The sequence below is a fragment of the Aedes aegypti genome, chromosome 2 (assembly GCF_002204515.2).
Source record: "Aedes aegypti strain LVP_AGWG chromosome 2, AaegL5.0 Primary Assembly, whole genome shotgun sequence".
In the NCBI taxonomy this organism is placed as follows: domain Eukaryota; kingdom Metazoa; phylum Arthropoda; class Insecta; order Diptera; family Culicidae; genus Aedes; species Aedes aegypti.
The window spans coordinates 26,505,154-26,528,600 of NC_035108.1; the positions used below are offsets into that span (position 1 = coordinate 26,505,154).

Below are 23,447 nucleotides of genomic sequence, written 5' to 3' on the forward strand. Positions count from 1 at the left end.
AACTGTCACTTGTGCAAAACGCAAAACAAAAATAATCAAGAGTCATTACATAGTTCAAGCAGAACTGAGAAAATTTTCCCCAACATCTTCTATTCCTGATAAGGGTTCTAGTGGTTCCTTAAAATGGTTCTCGGGGATGTCGAAAGATGTCCCGCTTGAAAATATGAACTAAGAAGTTAAAAATCGAACCATCGAGTTAGGGGTATTGACGAATCAAAATTTTTGTTTGTTGTGCTCGTTCGTACAAGTGGAAGAAGAAATCGAAACCCTTACAGTGTTTTGAGAGTGGAACACCTTAAGAAGAAACCTTATTAAATAGTAAACATATTATCAAACCTTCCTGCCCTTGAACATGTCTTCTCTATATTCCCTGGCTAAATATTTATTGAAATTTTATATTTGTAGAATTTGCCAATCCCATAACCAAATTACCTTCGCCGGGGGTGACATTGACGCTAATTGGTTGAGGAGAACCCGAAGAGAGGGCGAAGAGCGATGGCATCGACGATGCAGTTGGAGTTTGCCCAGGCTATGGCTGATTTTAAAAATATGTTCCCGGATATGGATAGGGATGTGATAGAGGCGGTGCTGCGCGCCAATCAGGGTGCAGTCGATGCAACAATAGACCAGCTACTGGCCATGAGCACCGATAATCAGGTAGGCGTATAGTGCGTAGGCCTTGGGAGCTCAGGGATATAAAGGGAGTTTCGTTTTCTGCACATCGATCAGTGTAGTGCAGAACTGTGTTCAGAGTTCACCAAACGAAGGAATAAATTCAAATTTATTGAATTTAAATTTATCATTCAAAGATAACATAAATATTTTGTAGACAATAAGGGCACTGCCCTGTGTGTTGAACAGAAGGTTTATCTTATTTCCATCGACGAGTCGAAATTTAGCGTGACATAATTTGTGTACCATCCCTTAGCAAAAATATTCAGGACTCATTAATTGATATTGTGCAAATAATTTGTGCCAGAGCTTAGATTAAAAGACACTAGTTCAACTCGGTGTTGCAATCGTTTATGGAAACATAATATTATCATCAATAGTTCAGAGTTTCAACGGTTTCAAATTTTACGGTAGAACGATCTTCTTCTTTTTCTTCTTGGCATTACGTTCTCGCTGAGTTAGAGCCTGCTTCTTGTTAAAAAGCTAGTCCGCTAAGACCACGCAGATTCTAGCGTCCACAACCGATTGAAAATCATATACAGAATGTACATAAATAGAAAGACCATGAAGGCGCTTTTTCTATCAACTACACAGCTACTGACTGATACTTCATTAAGCAGCGACAGCTCTGATTATTCAAACAAGGTAGATACAATTAATTAGGTATTACAATTAATCATCATACATAAATATCATATCTCAACGAATCTTCCATACTTTTACCTACGACGACGTATGCTTCTCAATCGACGATTATCCTACCTGAAGTGCGACACTACCTCTATTCCAATACTTCTCAGTTTAGTGTTTGTGAGGAAGTAATTGAACTGTAAATAAATTGATATGCTGGCTTAGGCTGTAAACCGTTTCACCGATTCGTTTAAAGGCCCAAACGCAATGATAGCGGAACGGCAACGGAAAGCGGAACCGGTTCGCCAGCATGAACTACAACAAGCTTATCGACTCAGTGTTGGTTCAATTTCATTCGTTGTCAGCTCAGTCGAGATGGTGTAATTCATGCTGGCGAACCGGTTCCGCATTCCGTTGCCGTTCCGCTATCATTGCGTTTGGGCCTTAACTTTTAGTTCGAGAGGAATTCGCGATAAGGGCCTATCTGGTAAATCAATAACAATGAGAAAATAATCAATGAAATTCTCATGTGCAATTTTAAATCCCAATTGGAGAAAATATACTCAAACTTTAACCTTTTCACTTTAATACACATTTCATAAACCTAGTTTTAAAATCCTCATCAATACCACACACATCTCCTACAATTCCCCTAGCTATTTCATACTCAAAAAATCTTTAAAGGTTTCGCCTAAAACGTACTCGAGAATGCCAGTATCGCCCAATGTTATGAGCCTGTAATCGATATTATTTTCAGTGTCGCCTATTACTTTTGCGCCGTGTTTATATCACGGAGAAAAAAGTTTGTTAAAATCAAACAAAATCTAGTTAATTTCAAACAAAATTCAACTTTGAATATTGCACAAACAAAATATTAGTTTGCTATAACATTGTCACTTGGTTGAAACAAACTAAATTATTAGGTTGATGTTTTTGCGAGAAATAAATTAAATTCAACAATTTCTTGTTTGCAACAACCAATATTTTGGTTGTTCCGTTTGACAGTTCTCGAAACATCCAACTCTTTAGGTTATTTCAAACTAGAAACTTTAGTTTGAATATAACATTTCTTAGATCGAAACAAACAAATTTGTTGTTTAAATCAAACAATCGTTTTGTTGTAAAATGAGGGTTGGTTTTTCTGTTTTTTTTTTTTGTTTCATAAATAAATAAATAAAACGTCGAGAAGTACATGATGTGTATTTTTAGACAAATGATGTACAATTACAAATGATCATTATTGTTCAATTGAACCTTGTTGCGAAGCATTGCTTGTCAGGAGCCTTCATTAGCCGAGTGGTTAGAGTACACGGCTACAAAGTAAAGCCATGCTGAAGGTGTCTGGGTTCGATATCCGGTCGGTCCAGGATCTTTTCGTAGTGGAAATTTCCTTGACTACCCTGGGCCTGGAGTGCATCGTACTTGCCACGAATACGAATGCGAAAATGGCAACTTTGGTAAAGAAAGCTCTCGGTTGATTAACTGTGGAAGTGTTCATTGAACACTGAGCTGAGATGCAAACTTTGTCCAAGTGAAAACTTAACGCCTACAAAGAGAAGAAGATGGTTGTCCATTATCTGAAAATTGATGAATTTATGAACTAGAGTTGGGCCACCCAATAAATTCAAATCAAATCAAATGAAAAACAGATTATAATGCATCACTTACCGTACAAAACCTATTGGAAGAGTTGTCAGGCCAAATAATCTCCACTAGCACAGTCTTTATATTTCCCACAATCAACATAATTCCAAAACTAGAAAAAGCAAGATGGAGTGGCCTTTCGTAGTTTCGTTTTTCAAACAACATATCAGTTTAATTTAATATTGAAAATTACTTGAATCTACCTAAAGCTTTAGTTTGAATTTCAGATATATAAACAAGAGTAAACAACCTAATAAATGGTACGAACAAACTAAAGCTTAATTGACATAAACAAATACATTGGTTTGCAACTACCAGAATTATTGTTAGATTTAACAAAATCCCAAGTTAGAAACAACTATTTTATTAGTTAATTTTCAATGCAATCATTAGTTTGAAACAATCACACTTAGACCTAAGAACAAACAATATTCTAGATTGAAATTCAACCAAAAAATTAGTTGTTTCAAACTGTGCTGATTTTTCTCCGTGATTCTGGTTTCAATTAAGCCCGCCATGTACGCCTTGTTTATTTTTTGTTTGCAGTGTCACCGTTTACTCTCGCCGTGTTTTGATTTCAATTTCAGATGCGCCCATCACTTTAATAACCCGCATAGAAAAATACAGTTTCCCTTATATTAAGAACAGTAAATATATCCTATCTGTAAAGGTTAATGTATTTAAAACAATTGATTTAATGTTCAACAATATGAATCTTTTCGCGCTAAACAATACAAAACGGATTGAGTAATTCATACCAAACTGTAACAATATATTGTACTGTGCAAAAATAGTGAAATGATATGGGGATATACCTGTTAGAGGAGCAACGACCTCGTAATATAAACATTTTGTGCCAGCCTAATCATTCATGTGAATTGTACCAGTCTAATGTTTCCTCTGCTGGCTATGCAATGCGCGCCATTTTCTATCTAAAAAGTGAACTCGTTGTGTGCGCATCGTTGATTTAATAAATCGTTATTTAATTCGTTATTCAGTATAACTCAGACTTTTATTCCACTGCTGCCTAATCCCAATAGGTTATTGGCCCAGTAATCGTGGAAAGTGCGTGAGTTTGTGTCGTCGCGAGTGTGAATTGTGTGGACAATTTCCTGAACCGAAAAAACGTGTTTGGTCGTGTCGGAAAGACAAGATGGCGGACGCGAAAGTATCGGTGGAAAAGTTGAACGACCAGAACTACGCGATCTGGAAGTTTAAGATGCGGCTTTTGTTGACACGGGAGAAATTGTTGGATGTGGTGATTCAACCGAAGCCTCCAGCTGCTGATGCGACCTGGGTCAGTAACGACGAGAAGGCGCAGGCGGTCATCGGGTTGGCACTGGAAGACGCCCAACTGATCCATGTGATGCAGAAGTCCACGGCGAAGGAGATGTGGGATGCTCTGAAAGATTACCACGAGCGTTCTTCTCTTTCGAGCATCATTCACGTCGTGCGTCAATTGATAACGTTGCGGATGTCGGATAACGGTGATATGGCGGAACACCTGAAGCAGATGACGGCGCTGCGAATTCGCTTGTCTGCTTTAGGAGAGGACGTGAAGGACAACTGGTTCGTGGCTCTGATGCTGTCCAGTCTGCCGGAGTCCTACGGTGGCCTCATCATGGTCTCGAAAGTCGACCAGATGCGGATCTGACTGTCGATTTCGTGAAGGGCAAGCTGCTAGACGAGGGAAGGCGTCGTGTTGAAAACGCGTCGTTGAGTGAGAAGGCGTTGGCGACCGGATCTTGGAAGAAGAAGCCGGCTGAGAAACCAACAGTGAAGAAAGAAAAAGTGTGCCATTATTGTAAGAAGGAGGGGCACTTCCGGCGCGACTGTCGGAAGCTGATGCAGGATCGACAGGAGAAAGAAAAGTCACAGCAAGCAAACATCGTCGTGAAATCGGAGTCAGGAGGAGAGCTTTGTCTTGCTGCTGGCGTGACTGGAGACGCTGCCGTGTGGTATCTGGATTCGGGTGCCACAGCACATATGACGAACAACTCCAGCATTCTTGAAGAGGTAGATGTGGCGAAAGCGACGACAATCTGTCTGGCTGATGGAAAGTCGATCAAATCGGCCGGGTCCGGCTCTGGGCGGCTAATTTCAGTGAATGGAAGAGGAGCCCGGATGGATGTGAAACTGGAGAACGTGTTCCATGTGCCATCGTTGGCAGGAAACTTGCTGTCAGTCAGCAGAATTGCCGACTTGGGGTTTCGAGTCATGTTTGACAAATCCGAGTGCAAAGTGCTAAAAGGAGAAGAAGTAGTGTTAGTGGGTCAAAGGAAGGGTGGTCTATATCATCTGAAACAACTTCCAGAACAAGCGTTCTTAGTGGATCCAAAGCACGGTGAACTGTGTCCGCATTTGTGGCACCGTAGATTTGGCCACAGAGATCTACAAGCTGTGATGAAAATAGTGCGTGAAGACCTGGGGCACGGGTTGAAGATGGGCTCTTGTGAAGTGCAATCGATGTGTGGCTGTTGCTGTGAGGGGAAGATGAGCAGAGATTCTTTTCCGAAGGCATCTGTGACAAGGTCGAAAGTAGTAGGAGAGCTGATTCACGTCGACCTAGGAGGTCCGATGGAGGTAGCTACACCAAGGGGTAATCGTTTTTACATTGCTCTGGTGGATGACTACAGCCGTTACTCCGTCGTCTACCCGCTCCAGAGGAAGTCTGATGCTGAGGAGAAAATTCGTGAGTATTGCGCTTTGTTGAAAACCCAATTTGGTCGATACCCGAAATGTTTTTCGCTCTGATAACGGTGGTGAGTTCGTGGGTGCTTCGTTGATGAAGTTTTTCTCGACGAATGGCATCGTGGTTCAGCGAACGGCACCGTATTCGCCACAGCAAAACGGTGTGGTGGAGCGCAAGAACAGGTACCTTGTGGAGATGATGCGATGCATGCTGTCCGAAGCGGGACTCGATAAGCGGTTCTGGGCCGAAGCGATCTGCACAGCAAATTACCTGCAGAATCGTTTGCCATCGTCTGCGATTGACAGGACCCCGTACGAGTTGTGGAGCGGAAAGAAGCCGTCGTATGCGCATCTCAGGATATTTGGTTCGGAAGCGTATGTCCACGTTCCGAAGGAAAAGCGCCGTAAACTTGACCTGAAGGCTGAGAAACTGGTGTTCATCGGGTACGAGGAAGGAAGTAAAGCCTATCGGTTCTTGAATCTGGAGACGGATCGTGTGACGATCAGCAGAGACGCAAAGTTTCTTGAGCTGTGTACCGTCAAGGAAGCTGTTCGTCGTGAGCCTTTTGCGACAGGAGGAGTTCTTGAAGTCCCTTTGGCTTCACCGCCGGAGAAAGTGGAAGAAACTGCTGAAGCACCGGATTTGGAGACCGACACAGAATCTGAAGTTGATGACGTTAACGATTCCCGGTATGGTAGTGCTTCTGAAGGCGATTCTTCTGTTCACGATTTTCCGTTGGATGAAAATTTGCGTCGTTCGAAGCGGTCGACGAAAGGGAAGCCACCGTCCAGGTTGATCGAAGAGATTTTCATGGCTGAAAGTGTTTCCGAGGAGTTCGAGCCCAGGAATTTGCGAGAAGCCTTGACCTGTGGAAAGAAAAAGGAATGGGCAGCAGCGATGAAGGACGAATTGAAATCACATTCCGACAATGATACGTGGGAGTTGGTGAATTTGCCACCCGGCCGGAAAGCAGTTGGTTGTCGTTGGGTCTTCAAAGCGAAGAAGAATGCGGCTGGTGAAGTGACCAAGTACAAGGCCCGGCTGGTAGCCCAAGGGTACTCCCAGAAGTACGGGGAAGATTTTGATGAAGTTTTCGCTACGGTGACCAGGTACACAACTCTTCGAGCTCTTCTAGCTTTGGCGAGTAGCAGAAAAATGACGTTGAAGCACTTCGACGTGAAAACCGCCTACTTGTACGGCAAACTAGATGAGAAGTTGTTTATGAGGCAACCGCCTGGTTACGAAGTTGTTGGGAAAGAGCACATGGTGTGTCGATTGAAGCGTAGCATTTATGGCCTGAAGCAGTCGGCCAGGTGCTGGAATCGTCGGCTGGATAGTGTTTTGCGTGAAATGGGATTTCGACCGAGTGCAGCAGACCCCTGCTTGTATACCAAAGTTGTGAATGGGAAGTGGGTTTATCTGCTTGTGTATGTTGATGACATTATGGTTGGTAGTGAAGATGAATCCCAGATCGATGCAGTGTATAAAGCGTTGAAGAAACAATTTGAAATGACCGATCTTGGTGAAGTGAACTATTTTCTCGGACTTGAGATTGGACTTGAAAATGGACAATACAGTGTATCGTTGGAAAATTACATTCAAAAAGTGGCGGAGAAATTTGGCCTCCGTGAAGCGAAAAGTGCCAAATCGCCAATGGAAACCGGTTATATTCGGATGGAGGATACAAGTCCGTTGCTATCGGACACAACAGCCTACAGGAGTTTGGTTGGCGCGCTGCTATACATAGCTGTGTGTGCTAGACCAGATGTAGCGGCATGTGTTGCGATACTTGGCCGGAAGGTAAGTGCTCCAACAGAAGCGGACTGGGTGGCGGCGAAGAGAGTAGTTCGCTACCTTAAGACTACGAAGGACTGGAGATTGAAATTCGGTAGCAATGACGGTCTGGTTGGCTACTGCGATGCCGATTGGGCTGGAGATGTTGGAACCCGAAAATCAACGACAGGATTCGTATTCCATTATGCGGGTGGAGCGGTTTCGTGGGTGAGCCGTAGACAAAATTGTGTGACGCTATCATCCATGGAATCCGAATACGTGTCGTTAAGCGAGGCATGTCAAGAGCTGGTGTGGTTGCTGTCTCTGTTCAAGGATCTTGGTGTGCAACAAAGTGGTCCAGTCACTATTCGAGAGGATAACCAAAGTTGCATAAAGTTTGTTGGTTCGGAGAGGTCTACCCGTCGTTCAAAACACATTGAGACCAAGCAGCACTACGTGAAGGAGTTATACGAGGACAAAGTGTTAAGCTTGGAATACTGTTCGACCGACGAGATGGTGGCAGATATATTGACAAAACCACTGGGCACCATCAAGCACCGGAAGTTGGCAGGAATGCTGGGTCTATCCGCTTAAGGTGGACTCGTTCGTTGAGGAGGAGTGTTAGAGGAGCAACGACCTCGTAATATAAACATTTTGTGCCAGCCTAATCATTCATGTGAATTGTACCAGTCTAATGTTTCCTCTGCTGGCTATGCAATGCGCGCCATTTTCTATCTAAAAAGTGAACTCGTTGTGTGCGCATCGTTGATTTAATAAATCGTTATTTAATTCGTTATTCAGTATAACTCAGACTTTTATTCCACTGCTGCCTAATCCCAATAATACCATGTGTCTAATGCAAGGTGAAATGGTTGAAATGTACCGTAACCTTTTCCCAAATGCCTTGTGCAACACACTAACACATGTGTGTATTTTACTATATATTACTATTAGTTAACAGTTCGGCAAACAGTTGCATGCACTGGTATTTGTGATGCACGTAAGCTTCCATATGTTCATAGCTTTGCCGTAGCTGCCATGTTTGTTTTGTTTAAGAAAAAAATATTCCCAGTCACAATTTACATCGTTCGTGTAATTTAGTGGTCCGAATACATCCGTTCAGCTGAAAATATATAATTCATTTTCGGCGCATACTAAGCGGACAGGCTTTCCTCGTGATAAAACTTCCTTTGACTGCAAGGTAACACGGAAGAGAAGCTGGAAAGCGAACGTTCTGGAAGCTGGGAGAATCCGAAGAGAAACCGGACTTTTCGTGGCCCAATTTTCGACTTTGAAATTCGTCGCTGAAGTACTGGGTTTGTGCGGTTCGGATGGAATGAAACATCGCGATTGGAGCACAAAATGATGATTTCCTCTGGAAAAGTAAGTAGAAACGGTTTGAGTTTTAATTCATTTATTATAATTCTTGTTTTTCTCATCCCTAGAACGGAACAAATGTTTCTCCGCTCTGCAAAATCTACGTTATTGTTCCGGATCAATCTAGACAGCATGTGAAAGAAGTATCAAAGAATATTCTTCTGAGTATTTTACCCCGAATTTTACTTGAGAATCATTTTAATTTCACTGTACAAAAAAAACATAGAAAAATATGAAAAAATAATTAAACGTAATTCGATCATGTTTCGATGTTTTCAATAAAAAAAAAATAATGCAAGGATAAAAAAAATATAAATTTAAAAATGTTTCAAGTTGTTCATTTTTCTCTTATAGTAAGACCGAAACGGCACAATACCGTTAATGGGTGACATAAACACAGGCGTAATCAATAAAGTGAGTGATTTTGCATGAGGTGAAGTTTCGTCTTCTACAAATTTGCGTTTTTTGAATAGTTAAATTATCGATAGGGGAAAAGTTAAAGTGCAGTGAATAGACAATCAAGCTACAATTTCAACGCTATATTTGCTTAAATTGTGTACATTTTGTCAGTTTCGCCTAATTCGCGAATCTTTCTAGAGTTGAAATTTGACAGTTCGATAGTTATTTCCTCGATTTCCTCTCCGGTTAAAAATAACCCTGCTCTGGAGCATGGTTGAGCTTGACAATTCAAAAGTAATTTTCTACTCCGGTAAAGCCTGATTCGCTGCTGACAAGTAATTTCTCATCCTATCTTGATGCATGGGAAATTTCTGCAAGGAATAGATCATGAATGCGCTTTTTTCTGATCGCAGTACGCAGTTGAAAAGAAATGTCAGTTCAAATGGGAGTCGTTGTAGAAAATTTCTGCAAGGAATCGGCCAGATTCCTTTAAGCTTGATGTTACGAAAATCGTTACACGTACTAATGCAAAGAGAAATCGTAGAGAGAGATAGAGAAATAGTAGAAAAAAAAATTTTTTTTCGGTGTAAATTATTACGGGAACCGCAGTTTGTTGCTGATTTTATTGTTAAGGGCCTTGCGTGAATTAAACAAGTCATTTTCATGTATTCATTAGTATTATGTATATTATATGTATAAATATTATGTATATGTATAAATATTATATGTATATGTATATATGTATAAATTAAAATGAATTAACAGATTACACGAAAATATTTTTTTTTTTTACCAGGATATTTTTTTTAGAGTATGATCGATGAGTTTCTAAATGTTATTTATAAACTTTAAAAGTTTTGGATTTGGGTATGCGTTATGAGATCATGAAAACATTTTATTAATACTTATTTATTTATTTATTGTTATTCAATTTTTTTACAATATCGAACACTTTTGCATCATTATCAGTACAGTTCGAGTATAGTTTTGCTTTAATTTTATTTTCTGACAATGGAATGGAACAGTGAAATTTTTGGGTTCTTTGGATCGTTTTCGCGTTATTATATTGCTCGCTGAGCTCTGATGCCGTTAATTCGTACTCTTTAGTAGTGGTAAAACAAAATGATAATTTTGTTAAATCTTCTTCTTTTCTGCGATTCGCCCAATCAAATAGTTCTTTTGCAGTTTTAATTGGATGCTCACGTTCTTTGGCTAAACTTGCTCTTGTGGCCATGCGCTTTATGGTTCCTCCAATAGCATCACAAGGACCTTTGCCATGTGACGTAGCAAAGAAATGCCATTCTGCACCAATTCCGTACTTTGATTTAAATTGACATAGGCTCGAAAAATTCTTACGGTTTTTGTACTGCGATGCTGCTCCATCAGACATGAAATATATCTTTCTGATTTCTTTATCCTTATCAACGCGTAAAAAGTTAATCATTTTGGCAATGAACAAATTTACAGATACTGAGTTGTGTCTTAAATCTTCGGAAATTACAATAAAACTAAAATGTTCAATTTGCGTACTTCCATTGAAATAAATAACGAATGGATGAATTGTAGCTTGTTGTACGTTCCAGTGATGGGACTGCACTTCATCTTGCAATACAAAGCTATAGTTTTCAGAAAAATCACAAATGACTAAAAATTCACCATCTTGTAATGTATTTTTCGTATTTGTTTTTAAAGCGGGATTGCTCTGTTTTAATAAAGTCGTGAGGAATTAATCTTTCTAATTTCAAGCAAAAAAATGACACAAACTCATCTACAGGTTTTACAATAGTTTCTAGGTCACACCTATCCGTGGTCACCCATTGCTCAAATGATAACTGATCAATATAATTTTCTTCAAACTCAGCGAATAAAGTATTTTCCAATGATGAAGAATCTGGACAATCCGAACAAGATCGTAGATAGCAATTTGATGTAGTATTTTCACACAAAAGACTACCAGTTAACATTTTAATATCCTTTGATAAATTGATTCTTTTCAAACTATGTAAGATTAGGTTAATATTTTCGTGTGTTGTGCACACACAAACATTATGTGTTCCTGAATTGGATAGAAGCTTGCATTGCCTTGGACTAAGGCTTGCAAATGAGGAAAAACCTACCTTTTTTTTTTCTCTCTGTTCGGAACATAAACCACTGCGACCAATATTTGATCTATTGTAGTATATCCCGTGTCCTTTGTGTAGTGCATGTCGTGTTACTTTGTCACTATCGAGAAGTGATAAAGTATTCGGTTTTTTTACAGTTGTCATTCCTAACTTGATCACAGGAAAGGATTCTAATTGAAAGGTTCCGCTTTTTAAACCCTTCGAAGGGTGTGGTGGGTACACTCTCCGCAGGCGCGCCCCTTTATCAGTCAAAATCGGATCCCTTGATAAAGTCGGGAAGTGACACCGATATTGTCCATGCATCAGAATCCTAGTCCTTACTTCATCAAACTAGAGAACAATAAATAAAAGATTAGAAAACAACTTGTTGATTTCGACTCATTTTTATCCTTGTCTCAAGGTCATTCTCAGCTACTGGAAAACCGAGACTTGTCACTTTTAACAAGGGTTAAAATGTAACAAGGACTAATAGTGTTCCTTTGATTACTATAGCATCCTGTTCTCTTCGTTTGAAGCAGTCAGGACTAGGGTTCATTGGTAGATCTTATGGCACCACGAAAAGGTGATCTACCCGCGTTATGGGTAGAAAAACCTACCTTAATATTTTCGTTAATTTCCTTGAAGCGTGTATACGCTTCTTTCAAAGTAGTCATCATTAATCGTTTTTGGATTGCTTGACGCTTTCCATCTATTTTTACAGATACATAATCTTTTTGGCCAGGCATAGCTCTACTTACTTCATCGTCTTCAAAATATTGAATTATTTTTTATTTATTCTCATCTGTTAATGAAGTACTCGACCTAGCATTTTTGGTTGCAAGACAGTTATTTTTGAATTGTTTTGCCTCTTTTGCTGTATTTTTATTGGTTTTGAACTCATCAATGGCGTCTTGAATAGACCACGAGCTTGGCAGCATCGACAAAATCAATAATTTTTCTTTCCTTGTCGTGGCTAGATTCGAGAACCTCCTCATCGTAGTCTGTATTTTCCACATCCTCAGGTCCTAATTTGAAGAGGTTTCTTCATACAGCTTCGTTGATTTCACGGTATTTTTTCTCGGGATAATTGACGTAACCCATCTTCGTCCATTTAATCGGAGTCACTTTTATTCCAGCTATCCCTTCGTTGAAGCGTTCGATGTTGACCTTCTGGATACACTCATCTTCTGATTGATTTGTTGAAACAGATGTCGCTGATGGTACCGTTGCAAGACTATCTGCACTTGGTACTTCTGGTAACTCCTCAGTTGTTGTCGGTGCATCTAGTAATTCCTCAGTTGTTGTTGTTTTCGAACTTCCTGCAACCTGATCCACCGATGATGTACAGATTGCCCGTTTGTCAACGTTTAAACGGCAGGACGTACAAATGCGTAAATTTGTATTCAATGTAGACATTGGAGCATAACCAGCCGCTTTCAGTTTATCTATGGTGCTTTCGGTGAGATTTCGTAGCTCTTTCGAACACTTTTCTGCAAACGGCCTGCAACAGTTGAGAAAGCGACTACTCATGTTGCTCGTTAGATTTTAATAAACAAAATCACTTTTAAGTTTTTACTGACTAGTTTGGTGTCGTTTGCTTGACTGAAGAAAAATTTTACAATTAAATCTTTTATAGCCATAGTGGTAGTATATTTTTAGCTTTTTCGTGAGTATGTTCATGGTATGTACCTATCATGTTTTTGATGTTGTTGAAGTTACTCGCTTTCTCCCAAATATGATTAACAAAGTCTATTCTCTACCAAGGCGGGTCTATACCCAGGTGTAATCAGATTTTAACTTTGTGGAGAAAACCAGCGCCGAGAAAACCGACCTGCTTTACGTATACTAGATCACCTGGGTATAAACCCGCCTTGTTCTCTACGAGGTAAACTTTTTGCAGGTAAACTAGTCGTATACCTGTATAGAAAACTTGTTTTGTAGCTTTTGTCTTCAATATTAGATTTCTTTTATCAAAAGGTTTCAACACTATTGAGAGAATTTTTCTTCAGTTACGTACAATAAAAAATATGACACTATCAAGACTTTAGATCACAACACTGGATCGCGTCTAACTTTCTAATAGATGCTATAATAGTTATGAATAATTAAATAAAATATCATGAAAACAACTTGTTAACCTCATGTGGTACCCTTAACAAAAAATTCAGCAACAAACTGCGGTCCTAAAAAAAATTAACAATGAAAAAAAAAATTCACTAAGTGTCAAATTTGTGAAATATTTGAAATGTCATAACTTTTTTGTTTTTTTTTTTGTTTTGTTTGTTAAAAGACTGGACATTCTTGTTTGTCGTGATTTGTTGACCACCTTTCGGAAGAAAACCTTTTTTTCATTTCTATTTTGACAAATGCTCTATTCTAGAGCCTTAATGATGCAGTAATAGGGTTTTTATGCGGAAGTGCTGTTATTAGGCGTATTTGCATTTGCAATGCTACATAATTCCTAAGGCAAGACGTGTCAGGTCGAAGCACAAAAATGAAACCAATTGTCTGTCAAAAATGACCACTTCTCATTGGTCGGTTTGGCAAAGGCCTACTTTCACATCGTATTTTGTTTCAAATCCATTTATATTCGACGTTAAGTTTACCGCATGTGCTCTTACAATGCAAAAATAATTAAAAAATGCATAAATAAAAGCAAAATAATGGAAATTGTGTCAATTTTCTCTAAAAAATCTCGCCGGTTTTGAATATAAACCTGATTTTTAAATAAGCTAGCATCCTCTATTGCACTGTATGAATGAAACGTGCAAGAAACAACAAAATTATGAGTCTTGATATTTGAATATGTTCACAATATTCACTTAAAAAGGTTACTGGTAGCACTGGCTTTTGTATCGTCAAGGTTATCGACTGAAAAACAACGGGGCAGTCTTAGTTGAGCTATCACGTCCTGTTCTACACTGAGCTGAAACTCCTTCTAAATTGTATGTGCAGCGCACATATATTTTTGCAATCAAGCTTCGCACTTGCACTTCACTAATTCTGCACATAAAAGTTACGACTCGGTAACGCTTAGCTTTTAAATGCAGCGCCTTTACAAAAAAAAATGCGATTGCACATAATTTCAACTAATCACGCCAATATGTGACCAAAATGTTTGTATTTTCTTCATTTCTTTAAATGAAAAAAATAAATCAAAAGCTAATTGAAGATTCCATTGCGTTTATTGAAATCTCGACTGCATATTTGTAGCCTTAATCGTGATGTGATGAAGTGAACTGTATGCTGTAGGCGGGATTAGTGATGGTTGTTTGCGCTAGAAATGTACAGAGTCGGAGAATCCTGTTAATTCTTAGGAGAGTGGCAGTGATTTCATGGCGGTTCATGCCATTCATCGTCGTAGAGTTTAATCCGATGCAATCCTGTTACTTCTTAGAATCTGTTGGAAAACGGGAACCATGAATACTTAGTAACATATAATAAAAATGGAAATATCTCCAAAAAAATAATGATACAGAAGGCGTCATATTTTTGTGTCCGTTGCTCCACGAGTTTGTATTCTTGAATTCAATTTGCAACCTTAATAGGTTGTGACAACGTGACCTTTATAATGCTAGTGAAAAATATGTGCATTGGCATTTTATTTCATTGATATCAAATAAGATTGATATGCGGTATATAAAATCTACTGCGAGGCAAAAAATATGCATCTATCTGGTTTCTGCACATAAAATATAATGGAGATTTGATTTCAGCACAGACAAACAGACGTAACACTTAGAACAAATTCCGATCCAAATCATAGTCACTAGGACAAGTACGCCCAATGCTAAAATTTGTGTATTTGGCCGACGGGCCAACAGATGGCGGTAGTGTGTAAACGTCAAACACGAACAAAAACGATGCGAGCGCTGCGGGTGGCGGATTGGCCACCTACCATATTTTTGAATCGGACGTTAAAAAAGTTGTCGATATACAATGATGAGAGTGTGACGTCTGTTTGTCTGTGATTTCAGTGTAGCATAATGCCTGTGCGCGTCTATGATGTAGATTTAGGGCTTATTATTAGTACTTATGGTTGCAGGAATTAATGTTAATGATTAATAAATGTACGAAAAGATCCTACAACGGTTACTTGGGCATTGCTCCGGGTCCACAGATGACCCTAAATCGTAGACTTGTCTTCGCAAATATCTCCAAATACGAGCATTACTAAACCAATTTACACTTCATCACTATCATACCATCGTCCCGAAGGAATGCTCTAACGACTGTCTTCCAATTTCAGAATGAGAAACTCCGTCAGGAGTTGGATGACGATACCGGAAGGACACCCGCGCCAAACGATACATTAATTCTTCCTCATGGAAAGGTGACGGACGAAAGTGGCAACGAAAGGGATTGTGTGTTTATAATTAGAAATGCGTCACTTATGGGAGCTTCACCCAAAATCAAAAAGTCTCCGGGCAGTACGAGTGCCACCAACAGTCCCCGGGCCGTCATCGGTGGCAACGCTAAAGATGGCGAAAAATCTTGTACTCACGTGAAATGGAATCCTCCATTGCTGGGACCACTGCCGCCCACCTTCTTGCGATTGCATGGGTGTGGCGAGGGATCCCGGAACACGGAGTTTGACCTCGGCGATGAACAGTTTGCGATAATGCTGCAGAATGAGGAGTTCATGCAAGAGCTGAGATGGAACCAGGAGTTCCTGTCGGCGCTGGAGAAGGACCACCAGGGCAAGGTTTCGGACGATGCCGCCTTCAAGGAACGACTGCGCAACATGGGTAAGATTTCCCGGAAAAAGTTTGCCCAACTGGCGAGGGTGTTCACTTGGCAGCGGGGTGGCACCAAGAAGGCCAGTGCCGTCAGACACCCGGATTCGTTGCTACTGCAGGAAGAACACAGCGACGATGATGAACCGAAAAAGGCCGCCAAAAAGTAAGTCCGCTTTTTCCGAATTCGCTAAATGAGTCACACCCACTTTATATAAAACGAGCAGAATCTCCGCTGGGCAGCGAGAAGTAAGGGGGCGTGGTCTGAGAAGAACTCAGTCAGACGCTACGTTGTAAAAGGTACTAAAATGTTAAACTATCCAGGAGTGAGCGTACGAAGGTGCAAAATTGATTCCAGAATTTTACCTTGCTTTTAAGAGAACGGGATTGGGATGAGGGTGGATAAGACTGTTATATTTTTTCTAGGAAAGGTTGGGGGAGAACTTTTCCGATACCTAAATACTATTACTGAGGCGATGGTGAAACCTATGAGAGGGTAACGGGGTATGACGAATGTTTGGCGAGTCATATCAGTGCATAGCGAGCAAAAATTGTACGATTGGCCCTTTTGTTCCAGAACCCAGGAATCGCACGTGCAATCACTACTTTTGTTATTTATTTGTAAATAGGAACAGATCGTTTATTTGACGTTTATTTACATTTGATTTAATGATTTATTAGTTGGGTAGTTTAGGGAAATAGTTGCATTTAAAGTTACATTTACATTTAATATGAATTTCTTATTTGATTGAGTGAAAATGATTTCGAAATTATTATGTTTTTCTTAGCTTATGTGCAACTTTGATCAGACCGATTCAAATGAGTTTTTTTTTTTCAATTTCTCATCGTAAAAGGCTGTTCATCTTCACGCCAGTCTGTCATGAAATCGAACTAAAATGCGTGATCGTGCTTACCATAAAAAAAGTTTCCTAAGTTTTGTGGTAAAATACGCAAATTTAAAGCGAAGCTTCGAACTGCAAGGCTGGTAGCAGATCTCTTTTTAGAGACTTGGCCACTATTTTAATGTAAGTTTGTAAATAATCTCTATTTTAAATGTGAGGTCTTAATTTTTTGTTATTTAACCAAAAGGTATCTAAAATTCTCTGGGGAAATCATGTATTTTTTATGCAATTAGCAATTTTTTCAGTAATACGGACAGTAATCCTTGTCGTAATGTCACGAGTAACATTTTTTTTATATCTTATACTATCTTTGAAAAAAAAATCTGGTCGGATCTCTAACAATCCTCCCGATTTCTGTTTAGTTTCTTGCTTCCTGACATGAGGTTTATAAAGTTCCTACTTTTAAGAAACTCAGTCGCTAGCAACCTTGAATCTATCTAAGCTCAGCATGGTCCAGAATATCTGCGTTTTGAAATTTTAATAATTTTGCCTGGGCTGTCATAAAATGATTGTCAGTATGCTTATACAATACTTAACTGAGAAGCATCATCTGTCCTAGAGAAACTGAATGCCAAGAAAAAGCAGATTTGTATCGGTCTCGTCAAATTGTATAATTTGGAAAAAAAAAATTGTTTTTTAGACAAAAAAAAATATGGAAAATAAAAAAGAATATCAGAAGTCAATCAACTGAGCGAACAGATCTAAGTACTAGTCACCCAGACTCGACCGAACAGAAAGTGTCGCTTGAAATGGAAACATACAAAACACAAACATACATACACACTATTAATCTAACTATAAATACTACTGCGAGAAATGAGCCTAAATATTGAAGAAGTACACAGCAGACGGAAGCGGCAGAACAACCATATAATTATAGTAACGTAGTCTAATCTGATAGTGCAAAACAGCAGAATCGTATGCTTCGACCTTTGATTGCCATTCTGGTAACACTCTGATTGTGCGATACTTATTACGATTATCCGTAGCTTACCGAACCACGGCAAACATTTTTCCCCAATTTATTAGCGCTAAGTCCAAGTCTGTTGAGGCAAAAGAAAAACTGTTGTAAAAACAAAGAAAAAAAACTTTAACATATTAAACGATTGTTTACTACTTTTAGGATGATCTGATAAATTCGAAAATTATGAAAAATGGTATACAAGGAATCTCTTGAAACGAAAAACGCGAGGTAACAGGTTTGAGGATTATTTGAAGTAGCATGTTAATTATGCGTTTTGGTAGGTTAATAAGTTAGAAAAAAAAACTGTTTCCAATTATAAGGGGTTGGTACTCATGAAAGTCATAGAAGAAATGGTATTTTTATTGCTTCTTATTTCTGAAACTAAAATTTATTTCATTTAGAAACATCTCTGACTTACAACTTACTGTCTGTAAGTCGCAAACGATAATAAGACAAGATAAGCATAATACATAATACATCATACAATCAGAAGATTTCGTGGATGTATTTGAAAATAAAAACATATAATAATAATTTGATTCCAAGAATATGTATACCATTCTATTTTTTCAATGAAATTCGATGATTAAAACTGTGAAGCTCCAACTCATTGCTTTTACAACTTTGGAGTACTACCCCATTAGCGAAACAAATGCCATATTTATATGCAATAACTAGAAATGATGAGTTTATTCAATTATTAAGTTGTATATTACTGCAGATTCAGATTTAGCAAGACATACGGTCAAAACAAAACAGAAACAAAAATTACCCATCTCACAGAAAGTGGTACATATTTTGAGGCATTCTCAAGCGAGCAAAAAAAACCCTATATGAAAACATTAAAAAAAATCAAATTACAACATTGTAATACATGTTATTATTTTACTCAATAATTCAACTGATTTATTTTAACAACTATTCTTCATCCGAAACTCCTCGCTACCAATGGGCATCCAGTGCATCGGCCACCCGTCTCACTATATTCGCATGACTAGCGTACAGCTTCACCCCGGAATCGATGTCCATCCATTTGACCTTGGCCGCATCGTCACCGGCATGCAAATTAAACCGCCCCACAATGGACCCATTCTCGTCGTGGAAGTTCACTGCAACCGTTTCCATCCACGCATTATCCGTATTCCTCGGATCGTCCACATATCCCTTGTAGATTTCCTTTCCGCCACTGAAGAAGCGCTCGATTTCCTCCGTATCGCTGCTGCTGCTCATGGCTTCCTCCATAAACTCTCGCTTCAAGGTAGCACTCACCTTCTCTCCAGGATCCACCATTCCTCCGGGTATAGCCCATTCCCCGCAGTCATGGCGCTCAATCGCACACATCTGTAGAACTCGTCTTCCAGAATCAGCGCTCACCACAGCCTTCCCCTCCTGATCGACCTTCCACTTGGTCACAACGGGATCCGCCGCATGGTTCGGCCCCCATCTCCCCAACAAGCCCCTACCCCTCAGCCCCGTTCTTCCGAACATGTTCATCGGAAATCCATCACGCAGCTCATACTCTCCAACGAAGCTCACTCGATTGACTCCGCCGTCCAGCTGGTTCCATTTGACCTTGAAGCTGGGATCGTCTGCCAACCGAAAAATAAACAACCATAATCCGTTATTAAACCGTCAAAAAATTCACAAAGCCATATCTAGAAAGACAAAAACGGTTGCGCTTAAACCATCAGTTTTAGATACATGCTACCTTCGGGAAAGTTTCTCCAGGCTTTGCAAACATTTTTTTTTTCAGTGATGTGGTCCTTATGGCTTAGCGTTAGAATAACAGAATATAAACTATTTTATGAAGTACTTAGTACTGTACAATGTTCTACAATATTTTAGAACAACCATTTAAGTCCTTACAGTCAGTTGGGATGGGGAAGGAATGTTAGGGCGTAATGATTGTTGCTTATAGAGACCGAGAATACGTCTGCATCTCCACAATCATCACGGGAAGGGTGTTTATTAGTGAAACAGGAAAAGATCTGGGAGTCACCTTTGGTCGGTGATGCGATCCATGGATAAGGAGGACAAATACGACTTATACTTAAAGGTAGTTTTTTATTTTTGTCTTGAGAAGTTTTTGGTAACAGATTTAAAATAAACGTTAACATCTATAATGTCGAACCATTCAAAAGATGTTTTTATTAATAGCGAAAAGAGAAAAATATATGCATATATTTTAAATTAAATGAAACAGGAATAATGCCGACACTTGTAGTGACGAACCATATATTGCTGTGCATTTTTGTCTCAAGAAGAAAAGTCTTTGGTAGGAGTGTTAAAAAATACGTCAAAATTCATAATGTCGAACAACTCAAAAAATATTTTGAGTAATATCAAAATTTTTATATGTATATTAGAATTGTATAAAACAAGCATAATGCCGACACTTATAGTGACGAACCATACAAAGTTTGATTGAATATTACATAAAACTGTAGCTTTCATGAAAAATGTGTTATCATAAGCATGAAACGAGCTCACCAGTTGGTAATCCATCCTTGATTGAACACGAATATCTTTTCGCACTCACACAGCGCGAACAGCAAAACTTCTCGGTGCCCCGAAAACGAACCGTCTTGCTTGGGCTTTCCGAAGCACTGCCCAGCAAAATGCGCGGAACGAAACACAAAAACAAACTCCCGGCGTCCCGAAAACGGAGCGTCTTGCTTGGGATTTCCGAAGCACTCTATGAAATAAATGAATGAACCCTCTATGTGACAAACACTAACCTTTGTACTGATCATCCCCAATCCAACACGACAAAATAGTTGTGTGGTAGAGTACGTGGCTATCAATCGATAGGTTCTTGGTTCAAATCCCGTTCTGAAACTCTTGTTATTTTTGTTTATCATAAATAAATGCGCGAGTAACGATTTTCTGCATTTAATTCATGATTCCGACCAATCAGCATCTAAAACATAACACGTGTATTGCGTTACGGAAATCTGGCACATGCTATCAGTCCAAATCATGATGTATTTTCATAAGGTACAAGCACATTGAAATTATAATATAGGTAATCATGATTTCGAAATTCTGATTTCTACACGTGGAACTTTGCTGAATAATCCAAATTTCTATCTCCTTGTAATTCTTAAAAAAAAAAACTGAGATTTTCTCTCTTGTAGTGTTAGAATTATCACAGATTTTCTGTAAAAAAAACGTTTATTTTTATTTTTATATCAGAAAGGCACGAACAGATCTTAAATATTCTGAAGCCATTAGAGTGATTTTTTTTTGCTCATGGTGTGAAACCAGGAAGGACGTTTTTGTTTCAATTTAATGTTTTAACTAAAAATGCCCATAACTTGATAAATAGTTGAGATAACTCAACTTCAGCAAAAACGTGCAAAACTGAAAGTACAAAAAATGTAAAACAACGTATTCCTACAAAGCCAACGCTTGAACGTATGTTCACCACGAATCATAAAAGAAAGCAAAAAACATATTTTTGCTTGAACCATTAAAACTGTAGAGAATTGGAAATTGCTAAAATATTACAGTTGAGGTCGAAATACGCGTATCTGTCAAAGGATACAAACTCTAGTGGAATTAAATGATATAATACTAAATTCGTTTTTTTTTTTCATTTACTTATACGTATTCTACTAAACTGCTCGAAGAATTATTATCATATAAGATTTATTAGAAACCGATCAAATGTGCCAACTTTTTGAATTACATCGAATGATTAGAAAATTTGGGGTTTTAAATTTCAAATACGAATGTGATCCATTTCCATTCCGATTAAGTGAAAGTGACATATTGGCCAATTTTTAGTTAGGTGTACTGAAAAATTGTACTATTTTCGAGCTTATTATCAGTATTCTTAAGTGGTATTTCAATCTAACAAAATAAAAAAATCATAGAAGATTGTGTAGTAATAAAACACGTCTTGATGGTTCAGGGGTTTATTATACAATAATCATCCCTAACGTCAAACAACTAGGGTATCCGTCCTATTATGGAGGACTTAAGCAAGGTGTTGAAATTAAAATCGTATTGCAGTGTCCAACATCTAAATATTATAGTATTTTGCAATGTTAAGTGTTAAAACTATCCTTTATCTGGAGTATAGTGAAGTAAAAAAGTATTTTTTGTAATTATACATACATTTTCTGGATATAAATCTGAAGCTCTTCCTCTGTCCTATTATTGCGGTATTTTGTCCTATTATTGCGGTAGTGCCGTCCTATTATTGCGGTATACCAAAAACCATAAATTTTATTACATTCAATATACATTCAATGCCACACAATGTTCGAGAATTGAAATTATGCTCCCTCCATGTTAATGACACTGCACGGTACTGTCAGTTTGTGTGACTTTGGACATATCTATGAGGCAAACTAATTCATTGCTTTATATCACGATTTGAAAACAAATCAACAGAATCGAATGATTTTCTGCCGGTTTCGTCTCCACTTTCGTCGTAGGTGGACAATGTCAAAGTAAATAGAAAAGGTTCTTCCATCTGAGACCACTAGTCGCTATAAAAGAAATGAATTTGTTGACTTAAGTATAACCTACAATTTTGATGCTTTTAAAAACATTTTCCACTAGCAACACAATTTTAAAGGATTTCTTCCTTGCGATCATCTTATATCTTAGTTTTTCAACGTATTTTTGGCATGTGTTCCAATTTTCAGTCAGTTTACGTGACTTTTTGGTAAAAGATTGTGCTTATTTGCAAAATATTTGTAAATAAGAGGAACTACAGGGTAAAGATAAACATAAATCTTTCTTTGACTAAATAAATGTATGAATAACTCAAAATTATGTATCCTAATAATATAATTAATGTTTCCAGCAATTACATTTAAAATTACTATTGAAATATCGAATTTTTGAATGAGATTTACAGATACCGCAATAATACGCAAAACGCTATTTTCATTGTCCTATTATTGCGGTATATGCTTTTTCTCAAAAATATAGAACTTTTATTCAAAATTCAATATCTATCATGTAACTACATCCATATTGAACTGATATACCCGCTACATATAATTGTTTTGGTTCTAAACTTAAAAAACTAAGCTTATGTAAACCCGCCCGTAGATAGAGAGACTGGTTAAAAATATAGGCTTTTCTTGATGCATCATTTAAAACGGTTCTTCCAACGATCAAAATCGTTTAATTTTTAAAGCATTCATCTGGTACAGCTTGGGAATACTATAAGCTTTCATCATCACTAATAATATCCATAGAAAATTGAGTTTTCGTTTGATAATGAGGGTTTAATTCTTATACCGCAATAATAGGGAATACCGCAATAATAGGGAATACCGCAATAATGGGCAAATTACCCTACTACTGTACCCTATGTCAGCCTACTATGCTCTCACTACATCTCGGGCATCCTGACATTATCGATGACCTCATCGATATCACTACCTTCAGACATGTGATCACTCATCCATTTTCTCATGTTTTGGGGCGAACAAACCGAATTAAATGGAGTATTTGTAATTTGAAATCCTTCTATATCAGTCACCACGTATCTATCATTAGGCAAAATTTTTTGAATTTTATATGGACCTTTAT

The 23,447-nt window shown here is 38.4% G+C and overlaps 2 protein-coding genes across 6 annotated transcripts in view; one reads left to right on the forward strand and one right to left on the reverse strand.

The window, feature by feature from the left end:
• LOC5577803 (CUE domain-containing protein 1) lies at window positions 1-18,611 on the forward strand. 3 transcript variants are annotated; one of them, XM_001663515.2, is made up of 3 exons: window positions 1-318; window positions 406-657; window positions 15,539-18,611. In XM_001663515.2, the coding sequence occupies exons 2-3, from the start codon at window positions 496-498 to the stop codon at window positions 16,193-16,195; spliced, it is 819 nt and encodes a 272-aa protein (XP_001663565.2). In that variant the 5' UTR covers window positions 1-318; window positions 406-495; the 3' UTR covers window positions 16,196-18,611. The 3 variants fall into 3 exon arrangements, with proteins under 3 accessions (XP_001663565.2, XP_021696030.1, XP_021696031.1); XM_021840338.1 differs by lacking the exons at window positions 1-318; window positions 406-657 and adding exons at window positions 713-864; window positions 1,053-1,317; XM_021840339.1 differs by lacking the exons at window positions 1-318; window positions 406-657 and adding exons at window positions 713-864; window positions 1,156-1,317.
• The window catches only part of LOC5577799 (ADP-ribose pyrophosphatase, mitochondrial), an 11,564-nt gene continuing 6,391 nt past the window's right edge, over window positions 18,275-23,447 (reverse strand). For all 3 annotated transcript variants that reach the window (XM_001663516.2, XM_021840336.1, XM_021840337.1), the window contains exon 3: window positions 18,275-19,480. In XM_001663516.2, coding sequence (XP_001663566.1) covers window positions 18,834-19,480 — 647 coding nt within the window. In that variant the 3' untranslated portion in view covers window positions 18,275-18,833. The remainder of the gene's footprint in view (window positions 19,481-23,447) is intronic.